Source organism: Phyllostomus hastatus, unplaced genomic scaffold (genome assembly GCF_019186645.2).
Source record: "Phyllostomus hastatus isolate PE091 unplaced genomic scaffold, TTU_PhHast_1.1 phas_contig_16, whole genome shotgun sequence".
Taxonomy (NCBI): domain Eukaryota; kingdom Metazoa; phylum Chordata; class Mammalia; order Chiroptera; family Phyllostomidae; genus Phyllostomus; species Phyllostomus hastatus.
Window position 1 is genome coordinate 10,177,412 of NW_025333643.1, and position 22,769 is coordinate 10,200,180.

Genomic DNA, 22,769 nt, shown 5'->3' on the forward strand with positions numbered 1-22,769 from the left:
CATTACCCACTTCAACTCTGCTTCAACTGAGAAGGATAAAGGTAATTTACAAAGGAAAATAGCATAGTTCCCACAAGCCAATAAAATATAGTCAAAATGTCACAGAAAATCTTCATGTGCTGAGAAAGGTTTCCCTAACACATTCACATAGCAGTAACAAGCTAACACTGGTCAGCTGCCTTCAAGGCCCAGGAGAATGATACAGTTCATTCACCTGTCTCCAGCTTGTCAATTCAGGATCAAAAATGGATCATGAAATCTTGCTGACTTCAGGTAGGCCATAGGGCCAGCTAAAGGTGAAATTCAGACAAATGTAGTACACCTCACAATGCACCTCTCATAAATTTAAGAAGTTGGTACCTTTAAAAAACAAAGTCCATGACAGCAAACACACAATTATTAACAACCACACCTAAAACAAAAACAAACACAAACTAAGCAAACAACTAGAACAGGAAGAGAACCACAGAAATGGAGATCACATGGAGGGTTAGCAACAGGGGAGTGGGAGGAGGAGAGAGGGGGAAAAGGTACAAAGAATAAATAGCACAGATGGTAGGTAGAAAATAGATGGGGGAGGGTAAGAATAGTATGGGAAATGTAGAAGCTGAAGAACTTATAAGTATGACACATGGACATGAACTAAAGGGGGGGATGTGGGTGGGAGAGGGTGTGCAGTGTAGAGGGGAATGAAGGGGGAAATGGGACAACTGTAAAAGCATAATCAATAAAATTTTAAAAAGACTAAAAAAACCCCCCTAAAGTCCAGCACCTATATGCAACATACAAACATTTCACTCCAACATGGTGAATTAGTATCGAGCTTAAAATGGTTCAGAATCATAGGAATCAGACTGTCAGTGCTGTCCAGCCCAGCCCCAGCAGCTTTATGAGGCAAATGGAATCTAAACTTTATGCACTGGAGTGGGGTGGGGCGGGGTGTGTGGAGAGGGGAACCCCTGTGCCAACTTCCCAAATATCCTCTCTTCTGTAGTATCTGGGAGTGGTGGCTGGGGGTATATAATTCTTCTGTAATGCAGTTGCATGATAAACTACAGCTCGGTATAAGAATGCAAGAAATATCAAGGAAAACCCTTACTGTTCCAATTTAGAGTCAGCCTCTCTCCAGGAGAAAGCTGGGTTTGAGTAATAATGGCATACACAGGCAAGCTGGTTGGGCCCCAACTCAATCCAGATCAGACTATTCAGGGCCATTTGCTTCGTCTCTCAGGAGCTTTTCACCCTTTACTTGTGAAGGGAGGTGTTCTAAATTCTATGGTTTCTGGGGAAGTCAAAAGAGAAGCAGTATAATATCCAGAGTGGGGCAAAAGTAGATTTATAGTCTTGAGTACACAAAAGTTTATTCTTATATTATTATTTATTATTGTATTACTTTCTATATGAACAGTAAACCCACTTTTGCCCCACTCTGTCTGTATTCATTGTTACATGTAGAAATTCCCTCTCATAAAAAAATAAATCTCATTTTCCTAAGTAAGACAACAACATTAATTAATTTCAGACATTGTTTTGTCCCACTGATCTTCAAGGGAACAAAAAAAATGCCTTGGTGCCTTGACTGCTGAGCTCTCAGGAAACTTTATTATTCAAGCTACGTCTCCCCCTCCAAAGTCTATCTGCTTATAATGCTAATCGTTTCCAAGCATCTCTGCTCCTCTTCCATGGGCATAGAAATAATCAAATTTTTAAAAACTGGGTCTCTGAGTAAGTTCAAGCATATCAACTTTTACTTAAATAAAGCTTCTTTCCAGGTGTATCTGGTAGCCTAAACAAAGAGCAGATGTTTCAATACATGGTTGGAAGGCTTGAATTAAGGTGGTTCATAAATTAGCCAATGAAGACAGGATTTAGACTACAGAATGTCGGCCAATTGTCCATAAAAGCAGGTGGGGAATAAGGGGATGAAAAGGAAAAACAAATCACAATCAGTTCATATTTGTAATAATGTTAGCCTATACTGGGTTGGCCAAAAAGTTTTTTAGTTTTGTTTTTTTTCTGTATGATGGCTCTAGTTGTCTTTAATGTCATTTGAAACAATCTTGTTAGATTGTATTGTGACAGCTGTCATAACAGTGTGCATTTAAAAAAATATATCAAAATTGGTGAATTTTTGTATAACTATTTTAATGTTGAAGAAGGAAGAAAATAAGTGACATTTTTGGCATATTATGCTTTATGATTTCAAGAAAGATAAAAATGCAACTGAAACACCACCCTCCCACAAAAAAAGAGATTTGTGCAGTGTATGGAGAAGGTGCTGTGACTGATCAAACGTGTCAAAAGTGGTTTGTGAAGTTTCATACTGGAGATTTCTCACTGGACGATGCTCCATGGTTGGGTAGACCAGTTGAAGTTGATAGCAATCAAATTGAGACATTAATTGAGAATAATCAACGTTCTACCACACAGGAGATAGCCAACATATTCAAAATATTCAATTCAATAATGTTACTGGTGAAAATGAAAAAATGTGTCTTTTATTTTACAGAAAAAAACTAAACAAACTTTATGGCCAAACCGATATTTGTGTAGCTGTTTAGAATTACCCAGCATACAGTTTTTTTAAAAACATTTTCAAATCCTAAGGAGGAATAATTATATTTTAAATTTGCAGATGACTAGCATAATTTAAAAATATATACTCAGCAGAGCAAACCATTCAAAGGAAGCAATCTACGTATATATCTTTCCTCTTCATGGCTGGAACAGCATAGCAAATGCTATTATTCTGTAATAGCTAGCAGTGCAGTCATTAAGTGAAAATCACCTATAGTTTCACATCAGCTTGAGCAGGATCAAAAGAAACACCTAAAAGAAAACTCAGTTATTGAATGGAAATCCTCAGACTATAGACTACATTCAATTTAAAGATTTAACTGAAGAAAATTATAAACCTGACTAGGCAAAGAGGTTTACAGAATCCTTAACCACCTCTCAATCTTTACCTAGCCACCTGAAGAAACAGTTACAGAAATTCCATGCTCTGTATAACCCTCCAAAAATTGTTCTTTCTGTAGTGCTTCTACACTATCTGCCTGGAAACATGGAGAAAGAAGGGGAAGTGGACTTAATCATGGGTCCAAGGAATACCTACTGACTTTGGACAAAGTAAGGACTTTAGAGATGAAGCAGACAAACAATTTGAAAGAAAAGTAAACACCAAATAAAAGCCACTGAAGTCTGTCTGAAAACTAATGAAGAAAGAGCAATTAAACTGAAATACCAACAATCTTTGTGATACTTCTTAAAACAGGTAGCCCAATCTGGGTCAAGATGGAAAACAATGACAGCGGAGTTCTTAGATCAGGTCAGTTAAAGAACTGGTGTAAGTGCTCACACAATGTTTTTGAGAAAACAGTGTTTTTCCCCCTCCAACATCTGCCTTAGTTTTAGTGTTCATGTAGCTTAAAAATGACATCATACAAAAAACCTCACACATGACTGCAAATGCAATTATCAACAGAGGTAGTAAACAAAGGAACTCCTAAGAACAAATTTTAAACTGGATCCAAGTGTGACTGTAAATTCAAAATCCTAGAGCCACATAATCATCCCCAAAAGGAACTGTTTTAATTTTAAAAAGCTCAGAAACACAATGACAATGAAGCACTGATTTGCCTTAGGCACGGTCCCAAATCAGTGCTGACTTAAAGCTATGTCCTCTCTTTCCAAGAAAGAGAAAGCAGAGAACAAAGTTCAATCTACAATGGGAAGGTACAGAACAAAAAGGAAACAACCAAAAGGGTACTTTCCAGCAGCCCAGATTATTCTTTGTTTAGGTCACACCACTGGAAATGCTTCTTCTTATGTGAGTCTTTTCTTCACAACCTTTGTGTTTTAAAAACTGCAATCTGCTGAATGAGAGACGCCTACATTTCCACTGGCAGAAGAGCCACCTCTGTGCAGTTTTTGCTTCCTCACCGTGGGTCCTCCTTCCCTGAAAGTGCAAAGAGAGCAAGTCCACACCTGCAGGGCCCAGAGCCCCAGCACTATTTCAGCTCCACTAACAGAGCAGGCGAAGGATTTGCTGCATTTGTGCTTCAAAGATACAGCTCACTTTGGTTGTCCTTCTTAGTTGGCAAACTGCTCATAAAAAGCAAACTTGATTCTCTCTATGTGATGACAAAGTTTGATGGCAGGGCCTAATTTTAAGTCCATGCACTCTTGAACGGTGGGAAGGGTGAGGAGCAGCAAGGCCTGCCCATCAATTTCCTGTTAAAGCACAAAAATACAAATTATCTATGATGTGCATGTGAATGACAGCTCAATCATGATTCACTCTGGTTTTGTCAAAATCAGTGTCCCTGTGCTTTCCTTCATTACTTTTCCCTTTTGAATAAGTAGCACACATTTCCTTTTAGCTGTCTCTCATAGTCCTCCATACTAATGAATCTTCAGAATTAACAACCAAGTTTTACCAAGGATAAGAATACATTCTACAGTTTCTGCTCAGTTGAAATTTAGTAAACTGACTAGCCTTGTAAGTGGCAATTAAATGTGCCAAAAAAAACACAAAACCCCAAAAACATGTTTTTAGAGGACTCTTTCTAAATCTGAAAGTGTTAACTATAAACTTCAATGTCCTGATCTGTAGTATTCATAAAAAAGCCCAAGTAAGTTCTTTGAAGACGTTCATTTTTGAACCTCCTCAATTATCAAAATAAATTCTATTTCAATATTTATTTAAGGCCACAGACATCTGTGTTTCAGAAAACCTGCCTTAAAATTGATTGCCACTCCAGAGCCTAACACATTACAGATTTAATTTTTTTGAAATGGGCAAATTGGACCCTGGCTGGCATAGCTCAGTGGATTGAGCTCGGGCTGCAAACCAAAGTGTCGCAGGTTCGATTCCCAGCCAGGGTACATGCCTGGGTTGCAGGCCATAACCCCCGACAACCGCAAATTGATGTTTCTCCCTCCCTCTCTCCCTCTCTTCCTCCCTCCCTCCCTCCCTCCCTCTCTCTCTCTCTCCCCCCCTCCCTCCCTTCCTTCTCTAAAAATAAATAAAATCTTAAAAAAAAAAGAAAAAAAAAAGAAATGGGCAAATTGTTATTTTGGAAAAGAGGGGGATAATTAATCATGGTATACTTAATTTTAAGCCATTTATATATTTGACTGATAGAAATTCTTAGGAAAAATGGGAATGCAGTGATAATCTGCTTCAACTATGGCAGAAGTCAGATAACTTTTTCACATAGTACTCCTAAAAACAGAACTAAAATAATTTTTTCTTTTGTATATTAACATTTTTCCTGAGACTTGTACATAAATTGCTATTACACCCACAATCCTTTGCTAAAGAAACATGTTACTAAGAATTAAAGGTCTTGGTGGTTACCTGGTCTAGGAATATTCTCGCTAAGGGAGCACAGTCGGTGGACCTGATGAACCGCACCACGTCTGCGACACTCCACTTCAGGGGGTTACTGTCCAGGTGCAGCCTTTCAGAAACTTCAATCCTTATTTCCTTCATTCCCCACAACAAAATCAAACCAAATGGTGTAAGAGCTATTATATTCTTAAAAAGTCTCTCTATTTAAATTCATATCCCCTCAAGGCAGGATTTAAAGTGCTTTGAGGATGTGATTTTTCCCAGCAAAGATGGCAAGGCTATATACACTAGGTATATGCAGGAAATGTTTGTTTTCTATAATTAGAAATATCAATGGGGAACATTTTACCTTAAAGTTTCAGCAGAAATCATTTGGACAATATAACAGAAAAAAATAGTTCTTAAATCTCCTTTTCGTGCCTTGGTCTATTTCAACTGTCTCTGGTAGGTGCTAAAGTGAATGGGATGATATTTCCAATGAAAGGATTAGCTAAATTATCAGGAGAAATCATTTGTTGGTTCTGTTCATAGACTATATTTAAAAAGCAACCCAGCCCTGGCTGGCGTAGCTCAGTGGATTGAGCGCGGGCTGTGAACCAGGCATCGCAGGTTCAATTCCCAGTCAGGGCACATGCCTAGGTTGCAGGCCATGGCCCCAGCAACGGCACATTGATTGATGTCTCTCTCGATGTCTCTCTTTCCCTCTCCCTCTCTCCCTCTCTCTCTCTCTCTCCCTCCCCACCCCCCCTTCCTCTCTCTCAAAATAAATAAAATCTAAAAAAAAAAAGCAACCCAGTTTTAAAACATTAACTCCTATTCTTTAATGTGTAATGTTATATAACATGCAGACAAGTATATGTTAAATATACTAAACAAGACGGCTTACCCAGAATCAAAAGGATACTTTATTTCTATAAAAGCATTATATTTCCATAAAACCATACACATTATGAAAAATATTTAAAAGGGAGTTTTCCCTGAACTAAATGACAGGCTACAAAATAAACTAGCAATGAAACATTCTTTTACTTAGGAAAAGCAGCCATTCTGAGACCTTCCTCCGGATAAAGTTATTTCCAAATAATCCCTGAAACACAAGTAAATCACTGAACGGAATCATTTAAAAGGAGACTCAAAGTTCAACTGAAGCCTGCATTGAAATAAGTAGAATGCCAACATCATTTATAAATTGTACTCTAGAGGGAAGTTCTAGAGAGAAAAAAAAAAGTGTATTTTAAAAATAGGTACCTTTGGTGAAGGAGGCTTATTTTCATCATCAGAAAACGAAAAAGTGCACAGCTCTCTTTTTCTCCTTTGTCTGTCTGGAGGCAGTGATGCAGATATCTCACTTTGGGTAGGAGAAGAGGAACATGACTTTTTTTCTGACATCTCTGACTCTTCCTGTAGTTCGTCCTGCTGCTCAGAAGTACTGCCCTCACTTAGGGAATCGTCATCTCCTTCATCTGGGTCATCCTCATCTTCACCCCCACTTCCCTAGAGGAAAAGGAAACAAGGCTCATTGAAATTCAGGACAAACCAGTTCTGGGGCCATGAAACCATCTTCTATTGGCCAGAGATCTGACTTACAAAGATCTGCACACATTCTTCCTGTGTCTGTATTGTAAAGCAGTGAAATCTGGCTTCTAGACTTTACAGGCACATCAGATCTCATACCTGGGGAGAGCCTGCCGGGGTATTATCAACAGATGCAGAGGGGCGTTTCTTCTTATGAACAAAAACATTTTTCCGCCTCTTTCTCCTCTTACTGGCTTTTTTCAGGGCGCACGCTAAATTACTATGCCCACCAGGCGGCCTCCCGATTCTTTTACTTTTCTTCTTTCCATAATAGTGTGCTAAATGTGAATGACAAAGAAAAATGAAGTAGCTTCATTATTTTTGTGCACTTCAATCCACAAGAGATTCTATTAGCAGAGCAGAAAACAGGTATACTGTATTTGATTAAAGTTTAAATTTCATACAGTGGAATAATCTTAACTGCGCAGATCTTAAATGTACAGTTTGATTATTACAATGCATAAACCCAAATAATCCTTTCCCATCAAGACAGAACATCTCCATCAACCTAAAAAGTTGCTAGGTTCCTTTTCTAGTTCCTTTCTCTTTCACCAAAAGCAACCATTATTCTGATTTTCATCACTGTAGGTTAGCTTGACTCATCTCTGGAAACCTTCAGCAGGTACTTTTCAGTGCAAGGCTTCTTTCACCCAGCATAAGGTTTTTGAGTTTCGTCTTTGCTGTTGTGTGTTCGAATAGTTCATCCCTACATATTGATGAATACCATCCCATTGTATGAATATACCAGTTTATCTATTCTCCTGTTGATGGGTACCTGGGCTGCTTCCAGGTTTTGCCACTAAGTTGTAATGAACATTCTTATTCTTGTACAAGGCTTTCAGTGGGCATATATTCATTTTCCTTGTATAAATACCTAGAAATGGAATCACTGGATCATATGATAGATGTGTGATTAACTTTTCAAGAAAGTGCCAAACAGTTTTCTAAAAGGGTTGTCTAGTTTTGTACTCCCACCAGCAATGGGTGAGAGATGTAGGTGTCTACATCTTTGCTAGCATGGGATTGTCACTATTTTTCATTTTGGCCAACCTAGTGGATATGCAGTAATTTCTCAATGTAAGTTTAAATTTGCATTTCTCTGATGACTAATGATGCTGAGTATGTTTTCAAGCGCTTATTGGCCATTTGCACATATTTTTCTGTAACATGTCTATTCAAGTCTTTTATTCATTGTTTTGTTTTTCATTTTTATTAAGATATAATTCACATAACATAAAATCCATCATTTTAAAAGGTACATATTCAGCAGTCATTGGCATATTCACTGTTATGCAACCATCACCATTATCTAATTTTAGAACATTTCATTTCTCTTTTTTTAAAATTGAGGTAACAGTCACATAACATAAAATTAATCACCATTTAAAAACACATAAGGTGGAGCAAAAGTAGGTTTACAGTTGAAATATAATATGAAAATTATTTTTCCATTTGAAAAATAATACAATAATAAGAATGCAAGAATAAACTGTTTCACATATTCACAACTATAAACCTACTTTTGCCCCACCCTGCACAATTCAGCAGTATTTTGTGTATTCACAATATTGTACAACTACGAGCTTTCTCTAATTTCAAAACTTCTCTTTTTATTGAGTTGTGGGACTTTTTAGTATATTCTGGAGAGTTCTTTGGTAGATATATATCTATATCTATATCTACCTATCTATCTATATATATATAAAGAATATTTTCTCTAAGACTATAGCCTGTCTTTTCATTTTTATAAATGGTGTTAAGAACAAAAGTTTTTAATTTTGATGTTTAACTTATTAATTTTTCCTTTACGCTGGTGTATTGTGTTCTCTATGAAATCCTTGCCTACCCCAAGCTCTTGAAGATAACCTCCTTGTTTTCTTCTAGAAGTTTTATAGTTTTAGCTTTTATATTGTCTATGAAATAGCTTAAATTCCTTTTCATATCTGTGAGGTAGGAGCCAAGTTTTTTTTTTTTCAATTTGGATATCTAATTTTAACAGTACCATATGTTGAAAGAACTTTCTTTTCCCGTTAAATTTAACCCATGTGGGGGCTCTATTTCTGGGCCCTCTATGCGGTCCCATCACTCTACCTAACTTAGACTTTCATCAACACCCAACCAACTCTTGATTACTACAGTTTTATGGTAAAACTTGAAGTCAGAGAGAGTTAAGTCCTCCAACTTTATTCCTTTTTTTCAGGATTGTTTTGGTTAGTCTAGATCCTTTGCATTTTCACATAAATTTTAGAATACAGAGCTAATTCTAAAATGGAAACATATTCTAAATTACACATTAAAGTATTATCAAAATATGATGTAATTTTTACCAAAAAAAAAAAAAAGAATAACAATAATTCTAAAGGATATAAAGTGGTACCTCGGTACTCTTTGTTATTTCATTCCCAAACTCATGACGAGTGCTGAAACCAACATGCACTGAATGATGAAGCATTTTCTCTTGCGGGGGCGGGGTATTGTCTTGACTCACAAGTTCTAGCAAGTGCAATGAGTCCTGAACAAGCACTAAGTGCCGAAACATGTTTTTCTCATCAAAATGTGATGAGTACAGGGTTTGACAAGTTCTGAAGTCAATGAGTACCGAGGTATGACTATAATTCCATTTAATGTCACTCAAATTACTAATTGGGAAAAATTATAAAGACTCCTAATATCTAGGCTAATTTCAATTATATCATTAAGAAAAATAAATTCAGCCCTGGCTGGCGTGGCTCAGTGGATTGAGCGCGGGCTGGGAACCAAAGTGTCCCAGGTTCGATTCCCAGCCAGGGTACATTCCTGGGTTGCAGGCCACGGCCCCCAGCAACCGCACATTGACGTTTCTCTCTCTCTCTCTATCTCCCTCCCTTCCTTCTCTAAAAATAAATAAATAAAATATTTAAAAAAAAGAAAAAAAAAGAAAGAAAAATAAATTCAGACAAAAAGTATAATAAAATCCATATATCTTCCAAAGGCTCAAAGTGGTATATTTACATATGCACTTACAAGAATAGCATATTTCACTTACCTAATAATTGCAATTTTTTGGCAAATTGCTAAAGTAAGCACTGAATCTGACACAATAGTAAACTAGGACAATTTCTGCCCTTTAGGAATTTACAATCCAATAAATATAAATAGAAACTAGATGGTTAGTTTTCTTTGATTTGTCATGCAAATATGACAAATTGATTAGATTAGAAACCTAAACTTCTAAACTGATTAGAAAGCTCATCATGCTAAATGTGGAGCTTGGATCAGCAGCATCAGTAGCATCTGGGAGTCCATTAGAAATGCAGGCACCTGGGCCCATATAACCACAGACCTGATGAATCAGAACCTCCATTTAACAAGATCCTCAGGTAATTTGCATGCATGATAAAGTTTAAGAGGCACAGAATTCAAGATCCCTAAAAGCAATTTTCAAATTTAACAGGGTAAAATCCTCCTCTGTATTAATTTTCCCAAGTAACAGCAGGGCTTATATGATTTAAGGAAAGGTAGGAACCGAATTTTGTGTTTGGATAACAGTGCCTTAGAAAGTTCCAAGTTGGAAATTTCATCCTATGACTTGCTTTTTTATTGCAGTTCCACAAGAGAGAAGATAAACAATACGAAGGTACAGGTGTTGTTATGACAATTCAGAGCAAGGTACACAACTACTCCTCTCCTACTATTTACATCTTTCAAACACCTCGGCTTCTTTGCTGCTCCTCACAGACACTAAGCACACTCCTGCCTCAGGCCTGTGCTCTTGTTCCCCACTACCCAGAACATTCTCACCTGAAAATCTGTGCAACTGGCTCTCTGGCTTCCTTCAGGGTGTTTGTTACCTGTCAGGAAGATGCTGTCCTAACTCTCCTACTTTGCTTGCTTATCTTGCTTCATTTTTATCCACAGGACTTACCTCCCTATATTTGTTCACTTGTTTATTATCTGTCTCCCCCATTAAAATGTAAACTCAACAAGGACAGAAATTTGTTTTCTGTTGCTATATCCCAGTGCTAGAACAGTGGTAGTACACAGCAGACATACAATAAATACTTGTAGATTATATGAATGATTTGCATAACCTAATTCCTGCAATAGCTAATTTATATACATGCTATACATAAAAGTTGACAAAATCTGGCACATGGCTGGTTTGGTATGGCTTTCAAGCTAAGAATGGTTTTTAGATTTTTAAAAGTGATTTTTTTAAATGTGAAAATAAAACAAAACAAAAATATGAAACAGAGATTATATGACCCACAGCCTAAGGTGTTTATTATTTGGCCCTTCACAGAATAAATTTGTATACCTGTGTTACGTGATTCTGTGCAAAATAAAAACTTTCCAGAGTATAAGGTATGATGAGCTACTAAAGTTAACAAATTTGAAAAACACGACTCACTATATTTGGTCTTTGTAAGTACAGAGCAGTTCTCAGAACACTTATCCAGAACCATCCGTGGACCGAACAGATTGGGACAGCACTCCAGCTTTATACAGGTTTGCCGGCAGAATTCGGTCACCCGATCTGCTGTTTTCACTATTTCAACAGTAGCTCGGTAACTCTTTCCTTTGTATCTGTCATTAGGAGACATGAGAGACCAACTTTATTGGGCTAGTAATTATCCAGAGAAAAATCAAGTATATTAATATTTGCTTGTGAGAAGACTGTCATTTATATTTTGAGAGCTCTGAAAATTATATGGAGTTAATGTATTTTGTCCTTAAGTCAAATTTATAATCTAAATTTATAAACTATGACAACTAAAACCAGAGTTACTTAAATTAGCAAAATAAGGTTCCAGGTTTCTGTTCCTAAGTTTAAGGTTTTCTTTAATTTTTTTTAAAGGTTTTATTTATTTATTTTTTAGAAAGGGGAAGAGGGAGAAAGAGAGGGAAACATCAGTGTGTGGTTGCCTCTCTCACACCCTCTACTGGGGACCTACCCACAACTCAGGCATCTGCCCTAGACTGAGAATTGAACAGGTGATGCTTTGGTTCGAGGGCCAGCCCTCAATCTACCAAGCCACACCAGCCAGGACTAAGGTTTTCAAATAATAACTTCTACACTAACTATTAAATGAAAAGTGACTTTCATTAAGTCTTTCTTTACCCCAGGGCAGTGATCCTCAAAGTGTGGTCTGCTGACCAATAACACCTGACAACTGTCACCTGTCCCTGACAAGATAAGGTCAGAAAACAAGAGTAAATGTTTTTGAACTCTCACAGTAATTTGAAAAATCAATTCTATGTCTCATATCTAATAACAAAAAGAACTTCTCTTAAATTTTATGCCTTTTAAATTTTACACTACTTGTAATTCATTTTTACCATATCTTCTAAAAATATCTGTCCATGACAGAATGGAAACACACACACACAAAACAAACCTTCACCACAAATAATTGAAGAAGCACTGCACAAGGTAACCTAAGTTATCTAATATTATCCAAGGAAGAACTGATTCTGTGACCTGTTAAGGCTGAATATACACAAACGGCAGAGGAGCTTACTCACTTGGCTTTTAGGACTTCCCCACATCCATGCCACACAGAGTCTTTGTCCAGCTGCAGCTCCCGAAGGACACGACTGGGTTTATAAGCTGCATTGATAAGTAGTGTGAGGACCTGTGCTCCATTTTTAAAACAGAAATATGGGTTGGGAAGGAGAAAAACAGACCACTAAACCCTTGCTATCCCCTAGCATGTCATTTATGATATGCTTATGATTAATTCTAGTCAAATTAGTTAATAAATGTTAACAAAATAATAATACTGAAGATATGACAGCTGATTAAAGTTACAAATAAGTGACTAACAAACCCTCTTAAATATTCAAAACCATTATGGTCAGAAACAAATAGACAACATGAATTTAAAATTACTATGGCATACCCTACCAAATTCTTTCCCAGTCATGGTACACTCAGATAATTATATTTGTTTGGGACACTTTGTAGATGGCTGAGCTTTCATGATGTTGGAGTAGTCTGAGCCAGAAGCTCCAGCCTCCCCAGACCCTGCCTTGCCACCCTAGGGGCTAAACAAATCAGTAGTCCCCACATCTGTTACCTTCAGTGCAGCACCCTTGCTGGGAAGCTCTGCGAGTCCAGCAGATGCATAGTTTTTGATGGTCCAGATTAATGCCACACAGCCTCTCAGTCATAGACTGAGTATTCTCATATTCCCACTACCTCAGGCAATCCCCCCACCACTGTTCATGTCCATGGGTCATATGTGTAAGTTCTTTGGCTACTCCATTCCCTACATGACCTTTACATCCTCATGGCTATTCTGTAACTACGTATTTCCACTTCTTAATCTCCTTACCTCTTCACCCATTCTCCCACACCACCCTCCCATTTGGCAACCAACAAAATGCTCTGCATATCCATGATTCTGTCTCTGTTCTTGTTTGTTTAGTTTGTTTATTAGATTCAATTGTTGATAGATATATATTTTTGACATTTTATTGTTCATAGTTTTGATCTTTTTTTCTTAAATAAGTCCCTTTAACATTTCTAATAATAATGAATTAGTAATGATGAACTCCTTTAGTTTTTTCTTGTCTGGGAAGCTCTTCATCTGCCCTTTGATTCTAAAAGATAGCTTTGTTGGGAGGAGCAATCTTTGCTGTAAGTCCCTGCTTTTCATGACTTGGAGTATTTCTTGCCAATCCCTTCTAGCCTGCAAAGTTGACAGTCTTATGGGAATTCCGCTGTAGGTAACTAACTGCTTTTCTCTTGCTGCTTTTAAGATTCTCTATCTTTAACCTTTGGCATTTTAATTATGATGTGTCTTGGACTGGGCCTCTTTGAATCCATCTTTTTCAGATTCTGTGCTTCCTGGACTTGTATGTCTATTTCCTTCACCAAATTAGAGAAGATTTCTGTCACTATTTTTTCTAATAGATTTCTGATTTCTTGTTTTCTCTTCTCTTCCTGGCACCTCATGAGGTGAATGTTGGATCACTTGAAGTTGTCCCACAGGTTGCTACACTATCCTTGTTTTTTGGTAATCTTTTTTCTTCTTATTGTTCTGATTAGTTGTTTTTTGCTTCCTTGCATTCCAAATCATATATTTGATTCTCGGCTTCATCCACTCTGCTGCAGTTTCCCTGTAAATTGTTCTTTATTTCAATTAGTGTATCCTTCATTTCTGACTAGATCTGTTTTATGCTGCTGAGGCACTCACTAAGTTCCCTGAGCATCCTTATAACCAGTGTTTTGAGCTCTGCCTCTTTGAAATTGCTTATCTCCATTTTGTTTAACTCTTGTTCTGGAGTTTTGATCTGTTCTTTCATTTGGGCCATGTTTCTTTGTCTCCTTGTTTTGGCAGCCTCCCAATGTTTGTTTCTATGTATTAAGTAGAGCTGTTTGACTCCATGTCTTGGTAGTGTTGCCTAATGTAGCAGGTGTCCTGTAGGGTCCCTTAACCTCCCTTATCACCCAAGCCGGGTACTTGAGGTGTGCCCTTCTTGGGGGCTGAGTGCCTCTCCTCTTGTAGATGAACCTTGGTTGCTGTTGGCAGAACAATGGGAGGGATTTACCCAGGCCAGTCAGCTGCAAGGATTGGCTGTGACCACTTACCACTAGCTTCCACCCTCCATGGAGAACTGGCTGTGCAGGGGCAGGGTGATAGTGCTCCAACATGGTCATAGCTGTCCATTGGATGTGCAGTCCCTGGGATTTCCCAGGTGGTGAAGGCCAAGGTCAGCCCCACCTGTGTTTTGCCCAGGGCCACCCTTCCTGAGCTATAAAGCCATCTGAGATGGCTGCTACTTGTGCTGGGCTTGAGTTTCCCAAGGGAAGCCAAGCTGTGAATTTAGGCTGGCTGCTGCTAGTGCTGGGCCTGGGGCTCACTGAGGCCAGCTCTTAACTTGTTTGAGAGGATTTAGAAAGTTGTGAAGGATGAGCCAAGACTAACCATTCATACGGAAAAGGAGCTTGGGTGGAGCAGAGTCTCTGGGAATCTCCAAGGTGGGTCAAAGAGTGTTAGCTATGTTGATGGAGTCTCAGATATGGCACCAGTTTACCAGCTCTGTGGTGGAAGGGTTTAGCAAATGGGCAATGGCCTCTGTTCACCTTGATGCCAAGCACTTCAGTTTCTCCCTATGTACCACTAGTGCCTTTCAAGCTGCTACCCCAGTGCTGGAGCTCAGAGGGAGTGAGTCTAAGTGAGCCTGTGTGTGGGTTCTTTAAGAGGAGCTCTTGGGCTCCAGAAGTTTCTTCCACCAATTCAATCCCTGCTGATTTTTGCAGCCAGAAGTTGTGGGGACTTCTCTTCAGGGCACTAGAATGCTGGGCTGGGGGGCCAGTGTGGGTCTAGGACTCCTAGCTCCTGAGATATCCCTCCCAAATTTTTATCCATCACACATGGATGTGGGATCAGCCTGTTCTGAGTTTGTACCCTCCTAGCAGTCTGGATAAATGTGGTTTCTTTAATTTCATAGTTGTCAGACTTCTATTCAACTCAATTGATGATGGTTCTGAGCTAGTTGTTCTGTATTTTAGTCGTAATTTTTTTCATTGCATTCTTATTTTATTGATTATGTTATTACAATTGTCCCATTTTTTTCCTCCCCTTTATCCCCCTCTGCCCTGCACCATCCCTGTCTCACCAGCATTCCTTCCCCTAGTTCATGTCCATGGGTCGTACATATAAGTTCTTTGGCTTCCCCATTTCCTATACTATTCTTAACCTCCCCCTGTCTATTTTTTGCCTACCAATTAAGCTTCTTACTCCCTATACTTTTCCCCCCAATCTCCCCCTCTCCCTCCTTACAGATAACCCTCCATGTGATTTCCATTTCTGTGATTCTGTTCCTGTTCTAGTTGTTTGCTTAGTTTTTGTTTTTTTAGGTTCCGTTGTAAATAGTTGTGAGTTTGTTGACATTTTGCCATTCACAGTTTTGATCTTCTTTTTCTTAGATAAGTCCCTTTAACATTTCATATGACAAGGGCTTGGTGATGATGAATTCCTTGAACCTGACCTTATCTGGGAAGCACTTTATATGCCCTTCCATTCTAAATGATAGCTTTGCTGGAAAGAGTCATCTTGTAAGGCAAGGATGTAGGTCCTTGCCTTTCATGATTTGGAATACTTCTTTCCAGGCCCTTCTTGCCTGTAAGGTTTCTTTTGAGAAATCAACTGATAGTCTTATGGGAACTCCTTTGTAGGTAACTATCTCCTTTTCTCTTGCTGTTTTTAAAATTCTCTCCTTATCTTTAATCTTGGCTAATGTAATTATGATGTGCCTTGGTGTGTGTCTTCTTGGGTCCAATTTCTTTGCAACCCTGAGCATCCTGGACTTACATGTCTAGTTGCGTTCACAAGATTAGGGAAGTTTTCCTTCATTATTTGTTCAAGTAAGTTTTCAATTTCTTGGTCTTCCTCTTCTCCTTCTGACCCACATAGCTCCATTGTGGCACTGTATGTGCGGAAGGGTCCAAAAGGGGAAAATGACACTTGCTAGCTTGCCCAGCTCTCGCCCCACTTTCTCTCACTTCCCACAGGCAGATTGAACCCTTTCAGGTGCTGATTCTGGGTGGTGGACTTGTGTACATTCTAGGATCCTGTGGGCCTCTCCAACAGATTCTCCTGTGAGACTAGGAGATTCTCCTCCCACGGCAATCCCCACAGGTTTTTACAGCCTACAGTTTTGAGAATATATTACCCCATGCTGGAACCCTGGGTTGCGCAGTTTTTCTAGCTCCCTAGTTGTTCCTCCCAGCTTATCTGCACACGAATGTGGAACTGCCTAGTCTGCTAGCAGCCTCACCAGCCCAGATCCACCAGCTGCCGCCTTGCTGTGCATCCTCTCCACCCTGGCTTCCCATCTCTGCCCCTCTTATCAGTCTGGATAAATGTTTCTTCTTTAACTACATGGTTGTCAGACTTCTGTACAATTTGATTTTCTGGCAGTTCTGGTGGTTTTTTGTTTTTAAATTGGCTGTTATCCTTCTTTTGTTTTTGTGAGGAAGTGAAGCATATCTACCTACACCCACATCTTGACTGGAACTCCTCTCTAGTTGTAATTTTGATGTGGTTGTGCAAAGATTCGAGCCATGTCTGCCTATGCTGCCATCTTGACTAGAAGTCTCTCATACACTCTTGCAATTCTCATGTAGTCTCTGACAGAAGACCTTGCTATGCAGACAGAAGTGAGCCTGCTATGTAAAAAACTGCTTAGAAAAAAATGTTCCCTAGAGCCATAAATAATTGTGTCCAGTTTATTGTATATGAAAAAAGTTAATCACTTATAATAAAACCTAGAGTTGTCATATCCATGGCATACAGATAGACCCTTGTATGAATGAGTCTATAAGACTTCTGTAAAATTTCCAAGTTCTTTGCTCTAGGCCAGAACCTTACCTCTCTGAGGACTAGAACACAGTTCCCAGGTCCTACACATTGAGGCAGCTCAGCAATTCGTCCTTTGTTAAGGTATGGCCCTGAGAAGCAACGGTGGTTGAAGTATATCTTTGGACAGCAATATTTTCCATTAATCATAACTGGAAAATGAAGAGAAACAAATATTCAGAATACAGTCATCTTCCGACCCATTTCCAAAGTTGGACTGCTGGGGGGAAAAACAAGCATACTGACTATTATATAAAGTTAGAAATTACATATTTTGAAGCTTAACATGTCACCTGAGAGATCCCTTAAAATATTTACAACTCTATTATGGAGCTTATCACTCTGCTGAAATAAGACAACATTCTGAATTACATGTAGGTTAACTCCTACAGGTTAATGTGACGCTGTTCCAGAGCCATATACTTCTACTGATAAAGAAAATGGAAGATTTACTTCCAGAACCCATGATGACTCCTAACAAACAACTATTCAATAATCTACTCTGGACTATTTCTAGGGAGTGATGGGTGAATACTATCTAGAATCACAGCTTTTCCTCTTAAAACCACCAAAGTAGTATGATGGCAGTCTTCAGTGATGTGGGTGCCCTTCTATTTCTGGGATTTCTCAGAGGGCTGAAATTACGCATGATCATACCTCTAAGTTCTTCAATTACTATGGGGTATAACTGGGCCTAGAGACCCCTCTTTTCAACTATTTTTCTATATGAACACTGCACTCCAATATAACGTTTTTAAAATCCCCTCATTGTGGTTAGCAATTCAGCTGCTGAATACAAAAAATTCAAAGACACTAAAACATCTTCATTTTCATATCAAGCAGAGAGAAGCTATTCTGATGGTTACTGTTAACCGATGTTAAGGAAAGGAGATATGTATACACTGCCCACTGTTGACAGGACCCTGAAGTACATAATGTTCACCTAAAATGTAATCTTAGCACGGTGGTCAGCACGTCCATTTCTCCAGTTGAACTCTACCACCCAGATCCTGCTTTTCAGGATTAAGGCATCTATGTTCCCTGAAGCTGGGAATGTTGGCATTTTATAGCTCTCAGCTGTAAGTCTATCCTGGAATTACCCTCACTCAGCCTAGAACTGACCTCAGGAGGAGAGACCCACTCTGCTAAAGATTCCCACCCATCCTCTGTGAGGTGGAGAGGGAGCAGTAGCCTATTTCCAATAACAGCCTCAATCAGGGCAGATTCTGAGTGGTATATCAGTGCCAACGATCCCTGTGAGACTGGAAGAAACTTCTGTTAACAGTGAATTGTGGCTCGACTTCTTCCTTTGCCCACCCCTACTTCCTTCACCCCTGCCAGGAGTTATTCTCAAAAGCACTCCCCAATAAAACTCCTACATGTAAATAAGAGTCTCAGACTCTTTTTCCAAGGTGACTGGACCTATCACAAAACCCAAACTTGGCTGCAGTCATGTAGAAGATATTAATGTCTTAATCCTATAGTTTCAGTAGGCATTAGAATGGCCAGTAATACATCAAAAATAAAGAGTTACACAGCCCTGATTCTCTATGTATAAATGATAAAATGAAAAGGCAGTGGGTAGAAGAAAAAAATGCAGGTTTGGAACCTGAAAAAGATTTGAGTTCCATTTCTGACCCTCTACTCATAAGCTGCATGCTCTCTTCAAATTCTGGTTTCTTTTCTTCTCTAGGCACTTACTAAATACTATCCAAATGCCTAACCTGTGCTAGAATACATACAGCCAAGATGCTAAACATAATATGACCAGCATGGGGGGAGTCAAGAGTAGTTGTGGGGAGAGGCTGCTGGACAAAAGATTTGGGCTTCCAGAAAAAAAATCTTTGTCTCACTTATCAGGTATTAGGACAATCTGTTTTTCCAGTGCTTAATTTTTTAAAATTGTGAAATATATATATAAACTGTGAGTACCATAAAAAGGGTTTAAAGAAGAATATACATCTACCTCTCAATCACCCTGCTTAAGAAAGAGCACTGCCTGGAAATCCTCAGTTTCTTTATCTAAACTCAGGGATAATAATACTGATCTCTGGAGTCCTTATACCCAATAAGTGATCAGTAAAGAATAACTACAATTACTAAAAATGGACTAAAAGAGATGTCATCCTAAAGATCATTAGTAATAAGTACATCTTAGTCTATGGCCATACCACCCTGAACATGCCCGATCTTGTCTAGTAAGTACCTTTAGACAATTATAACTCTTTAAAATCACAGTTAAGAGACTCCTCTATGAAACGACATCCTATAAATCAAATGTATTGTTTTATTTTTAGATATTGCCCATTAAAAGAAACTGAAGGCCCTCTTTTCCCGAAAAAGGCATGCACTTATACCTGAGTCAGTGGAGTTCAGCTCCTGATTCTTCATGCCCTCATGGACAGTTCTTGAGGATGGTATTCTGAGTCAAAAACAAAAACAAAAACAAAAGCCACACACACACACACGAAACAAAATAGTAAGATAATCTGTAAAGTCAGTAAAGCATTAAGAGTTAGTTTCCTTCAAATCTAAGAAGAAAGCAAAAGTAGCAAACTGCAAATTCTGTAACAGAAGGTGCTTTCTTGATTATACTTTTTTTTAAATAGCAACTGTTTCTTAAAACTATGTACACAGTCTAAGGAGCCAATAGTCCAAAGACATGTGATACTACCTGCTCAAATAAACTTTCATTCATGCGATGAACAGTTATATAATTCCTTCTGGGATTCTTAAAACACAAGTAGACTATTTGTTAATTGTCAAAGAATGGAAACATTTTTAATATAGGGTCTTGTTTTCTTCCATCAGTTTCAAAACTAAAAACAAATTATATTATTAAAAAAGAGAATTACCATATTTGCAGTAATCAATGAAAAAAAGGTAATTTATCTTTTAAAAATACTTCCAGACTAAAACTTTGGACAACTAAGCCAAGGAAAAACCCAAGGCCAGATTTTTCCCCTGCTATCTCATGTCACTACCTCAAATAGAATTCTGTGGCCCTTTTCTCTACCTCTATTGTCAATTTTATTACTCACATAGCCACAAAAGCAGCTGTAAATTATATAGCATTTGCTATAACCTGAATTGTGTCCCCTCAAAATCCATGTTGAAGTCCTAATCCCCAATGTGACCATATTTGGAGATAGAGCTTTTAAGAGATAAGTGAGGGTTAGGCTCTAATCCAATAGGGTTGGTCACCTCATAAGAAGAAGAAGAGAGAAAGGTCTCCTTTTCTCTCCATCCTTATCCTGTGAGGACACAATGAGAAGATAGTCTGTAAGTTGGGAGGACAGCCCTGACCAGGAACCAAATCAGGCTGGTACCTTGATCTCAGACTTCCCAGACTGCAGAGATATGAGAAAACAAATCTGTTGTTTAAGCCACCCAGTCTGTGGTGTTTTGTTATGACAGCCTGAGCTAGTCATACAAAATTGAAAATCCAATGTTTAAAAACACATGCACACACACAGAAACTCTTGTATTTTTAAGGCAACACTGACCAATTACTTCTTGAAAGCTGTGCAGGAAGATATGCTATGAAGGGTCTCTAGATGGGATACAAGGGCACGTCTTTCATGTGCCTTTTTCGTCTTGTCTTCTAGATCATGCTTTTTTCCACTGTAACAAGTAATATCCTAATCTACACTTTTAGCTCTACCTTAACAAATTCCAGCATTGAGACTCTGTTTCCTCTTATTCAAATGACTCCTAGCTCTAAAAGCAAAAGAAAACTCGAATTGGGGAACAACTTGAGAATGGATTTTGTCCTTCTGTATATAATGACATTTTAGGAAATCTATATACTATAAAAAGAGGTATGTAAACTATCAAAAGCTCAATTAAAGGATTATGATTCTATCTGAGAAAATAACATATGAGGAGATATACTCATATGTTATTTATTTTTCTAGACATTCTAACTTCCAAATGTCAAATATACTATTACATTACTTACTGTTTTTCAGGCTGAACCACTGCAATTTTCCTCTGTTTGTGTACTGTAAGAAGAAAACAAAAATGTGTATGTTAAGAAAAATTGAAAGACAGAGAAAGAATTATATATGTATTAAAATCACAGCATATTTTAAACCTGGTTATATATTTCTAACTGGCAGGTACTATAAACAAGTGCTGATATGTCTGAATATCTAGAATAAAGCACATTTTCTGGGTCTTTACAAAAACCAAAACTAATTAAGGCTCCCTGGGTCAATCAACTCCTATGAATATTTTCTAAGCAGGAATAAATATTCAAAAGGAAAACTGATTTTGACAAGGGTAGTAACACATTCAATAGGAGAAGTAGTCTTTTTTCAACAAATCAGGTTGTGAAAACCGAATATCGACATTAATGAAGTTGGACCTTTATCTTATACCACATACAAAAAGTAACTCAAAGTAGATCAAAGACCTGAACAGAGGCAAAGCTATAAAACTCTTAGAAGAAAACATAGGGGAAAATATTTATGACATTAGATTTGGAAATGAATTCTTGGGTATGATACTAGAAGCACAGGCAACAGAAGAAAAAATAAATTGCAATATGTCAAAATTTAAAACTTTTGTGTATCAAAGGACACTATCAAAAGAGGTAAAAGTAACCCACAGAATGGGAGAAAATATTTGCAAATCATATATCTGATAAGGGATATCTAGAATATGTAACAAAATCTTACAACTCAACAACAAAAATAGCCAATTGAAAAATGGGCAAATGACTTGAACAGACATTTCTCCAAAGAAGATATATTAATGGCCAATAAGCACATGAGAAGATGCTCCACATAATTAGTTATTAGGGAAATGCAAATCAAGACTACTGTTAAGATACCACCCCAAACATACCAGGATGACTATTATAAAAAACAAACAAAAATCCCCAGAAAATAAGTGGTAGGGAAAATGTGAAGAACGTGGAACCCTCATACATTCCTGGTGGGGATGCAAAATGGTGCAGTTGCTTCATAAAACTTCCTGACAGTGTTAAACACCAAGTTATATACTCAAGTGAAATGAAAACCTAAGTCCACATAAAAGCCTTTACAGAAATGTTCATTAGCAACATTATCCGTAGTAGCTAAAGAATGGAAACAATCCAACTGTCTATCTACTAATGCAATGATAAACAAAATGTGGTATAACAATGAAATATTATTCATAAATATAAAAGAATGAAGCATTGCCCTGGTTGTGTGGCTCAGTGGATTGAGCACCGACCTGCAAACCAAAGGGTCGCTGGTTTGATTCCCAGTCAGAGCACATGCCTGGGTTGCAAGCCAAATCCCAGTAGGGGGCACATGAGAGACAACCACACATTCATGTTTCTCTCCCTTTCTCCCTCCCCCCTAAAAATAAGTAATCTTTAAAAAAATTAAAGAAAAAAATGAAGCATTGATATATACTACAACATGAATAAACTCTGAAAACACTGTAAATAAAACAAGCCATTCACAAAAGACCACACAATGTATGATTCCATTTAT

General features: G+C 38.1%; 1 protein-coding gene across 4 annotated transcripts in view; it reads right to left on the reverse strand.

The window, feature by feature from the left end:
* Positions 1-3,569: 3,569 nt before the first annotated feature.
* Positions 3,570-22,769, reverse strand: part of SFMBT1 (Scm like with four mbt domains 1) — a 115,868-nt gene continuing 96,668 nt past the window's right edge. For all 4 annotated transcript variants that reach the window (XM_045832466.1, XM_045832463.1, XM_045832464.1 and 1 more), the window contains 9 exons: positions 21,242-21,284; positions 19,638-19,702; positions 17,293-17,432; positions 12,437-12,546; positions 11,322-11,497; positions 7,031-7,209; positions 6,605-6,850; positions 5,363-5,491; positions 3,570-4,233 (listed from right to left, as the gene is read on the reverse strand). In XM_045832466.1, the coding sequence (XP_045688422.1) occupies positions 4,093-4,233; positions 5,363-5,491; positions 6,605-6,850; positions 7,031-7,209; positions 11,322-11,497; positions 12,437-12,546; positions 17,293-17,432; positions 19,638-19,702; positions 21,242-21,284 (1,229 nt within the window). In that variant the 3' untranslated portion in view covers positions 3,570-4,092. The remainder of the gene's footprint in view (positions 4,234-5,362; positions 5,492-6,604; positions 6,851-7,030; positions 7,210-11,321; positions 11,498-12,436; positions 12,547-17,292; positions 17,433-19,637; positions 19,703-21,241; positions 21,285-22,769) is intronic.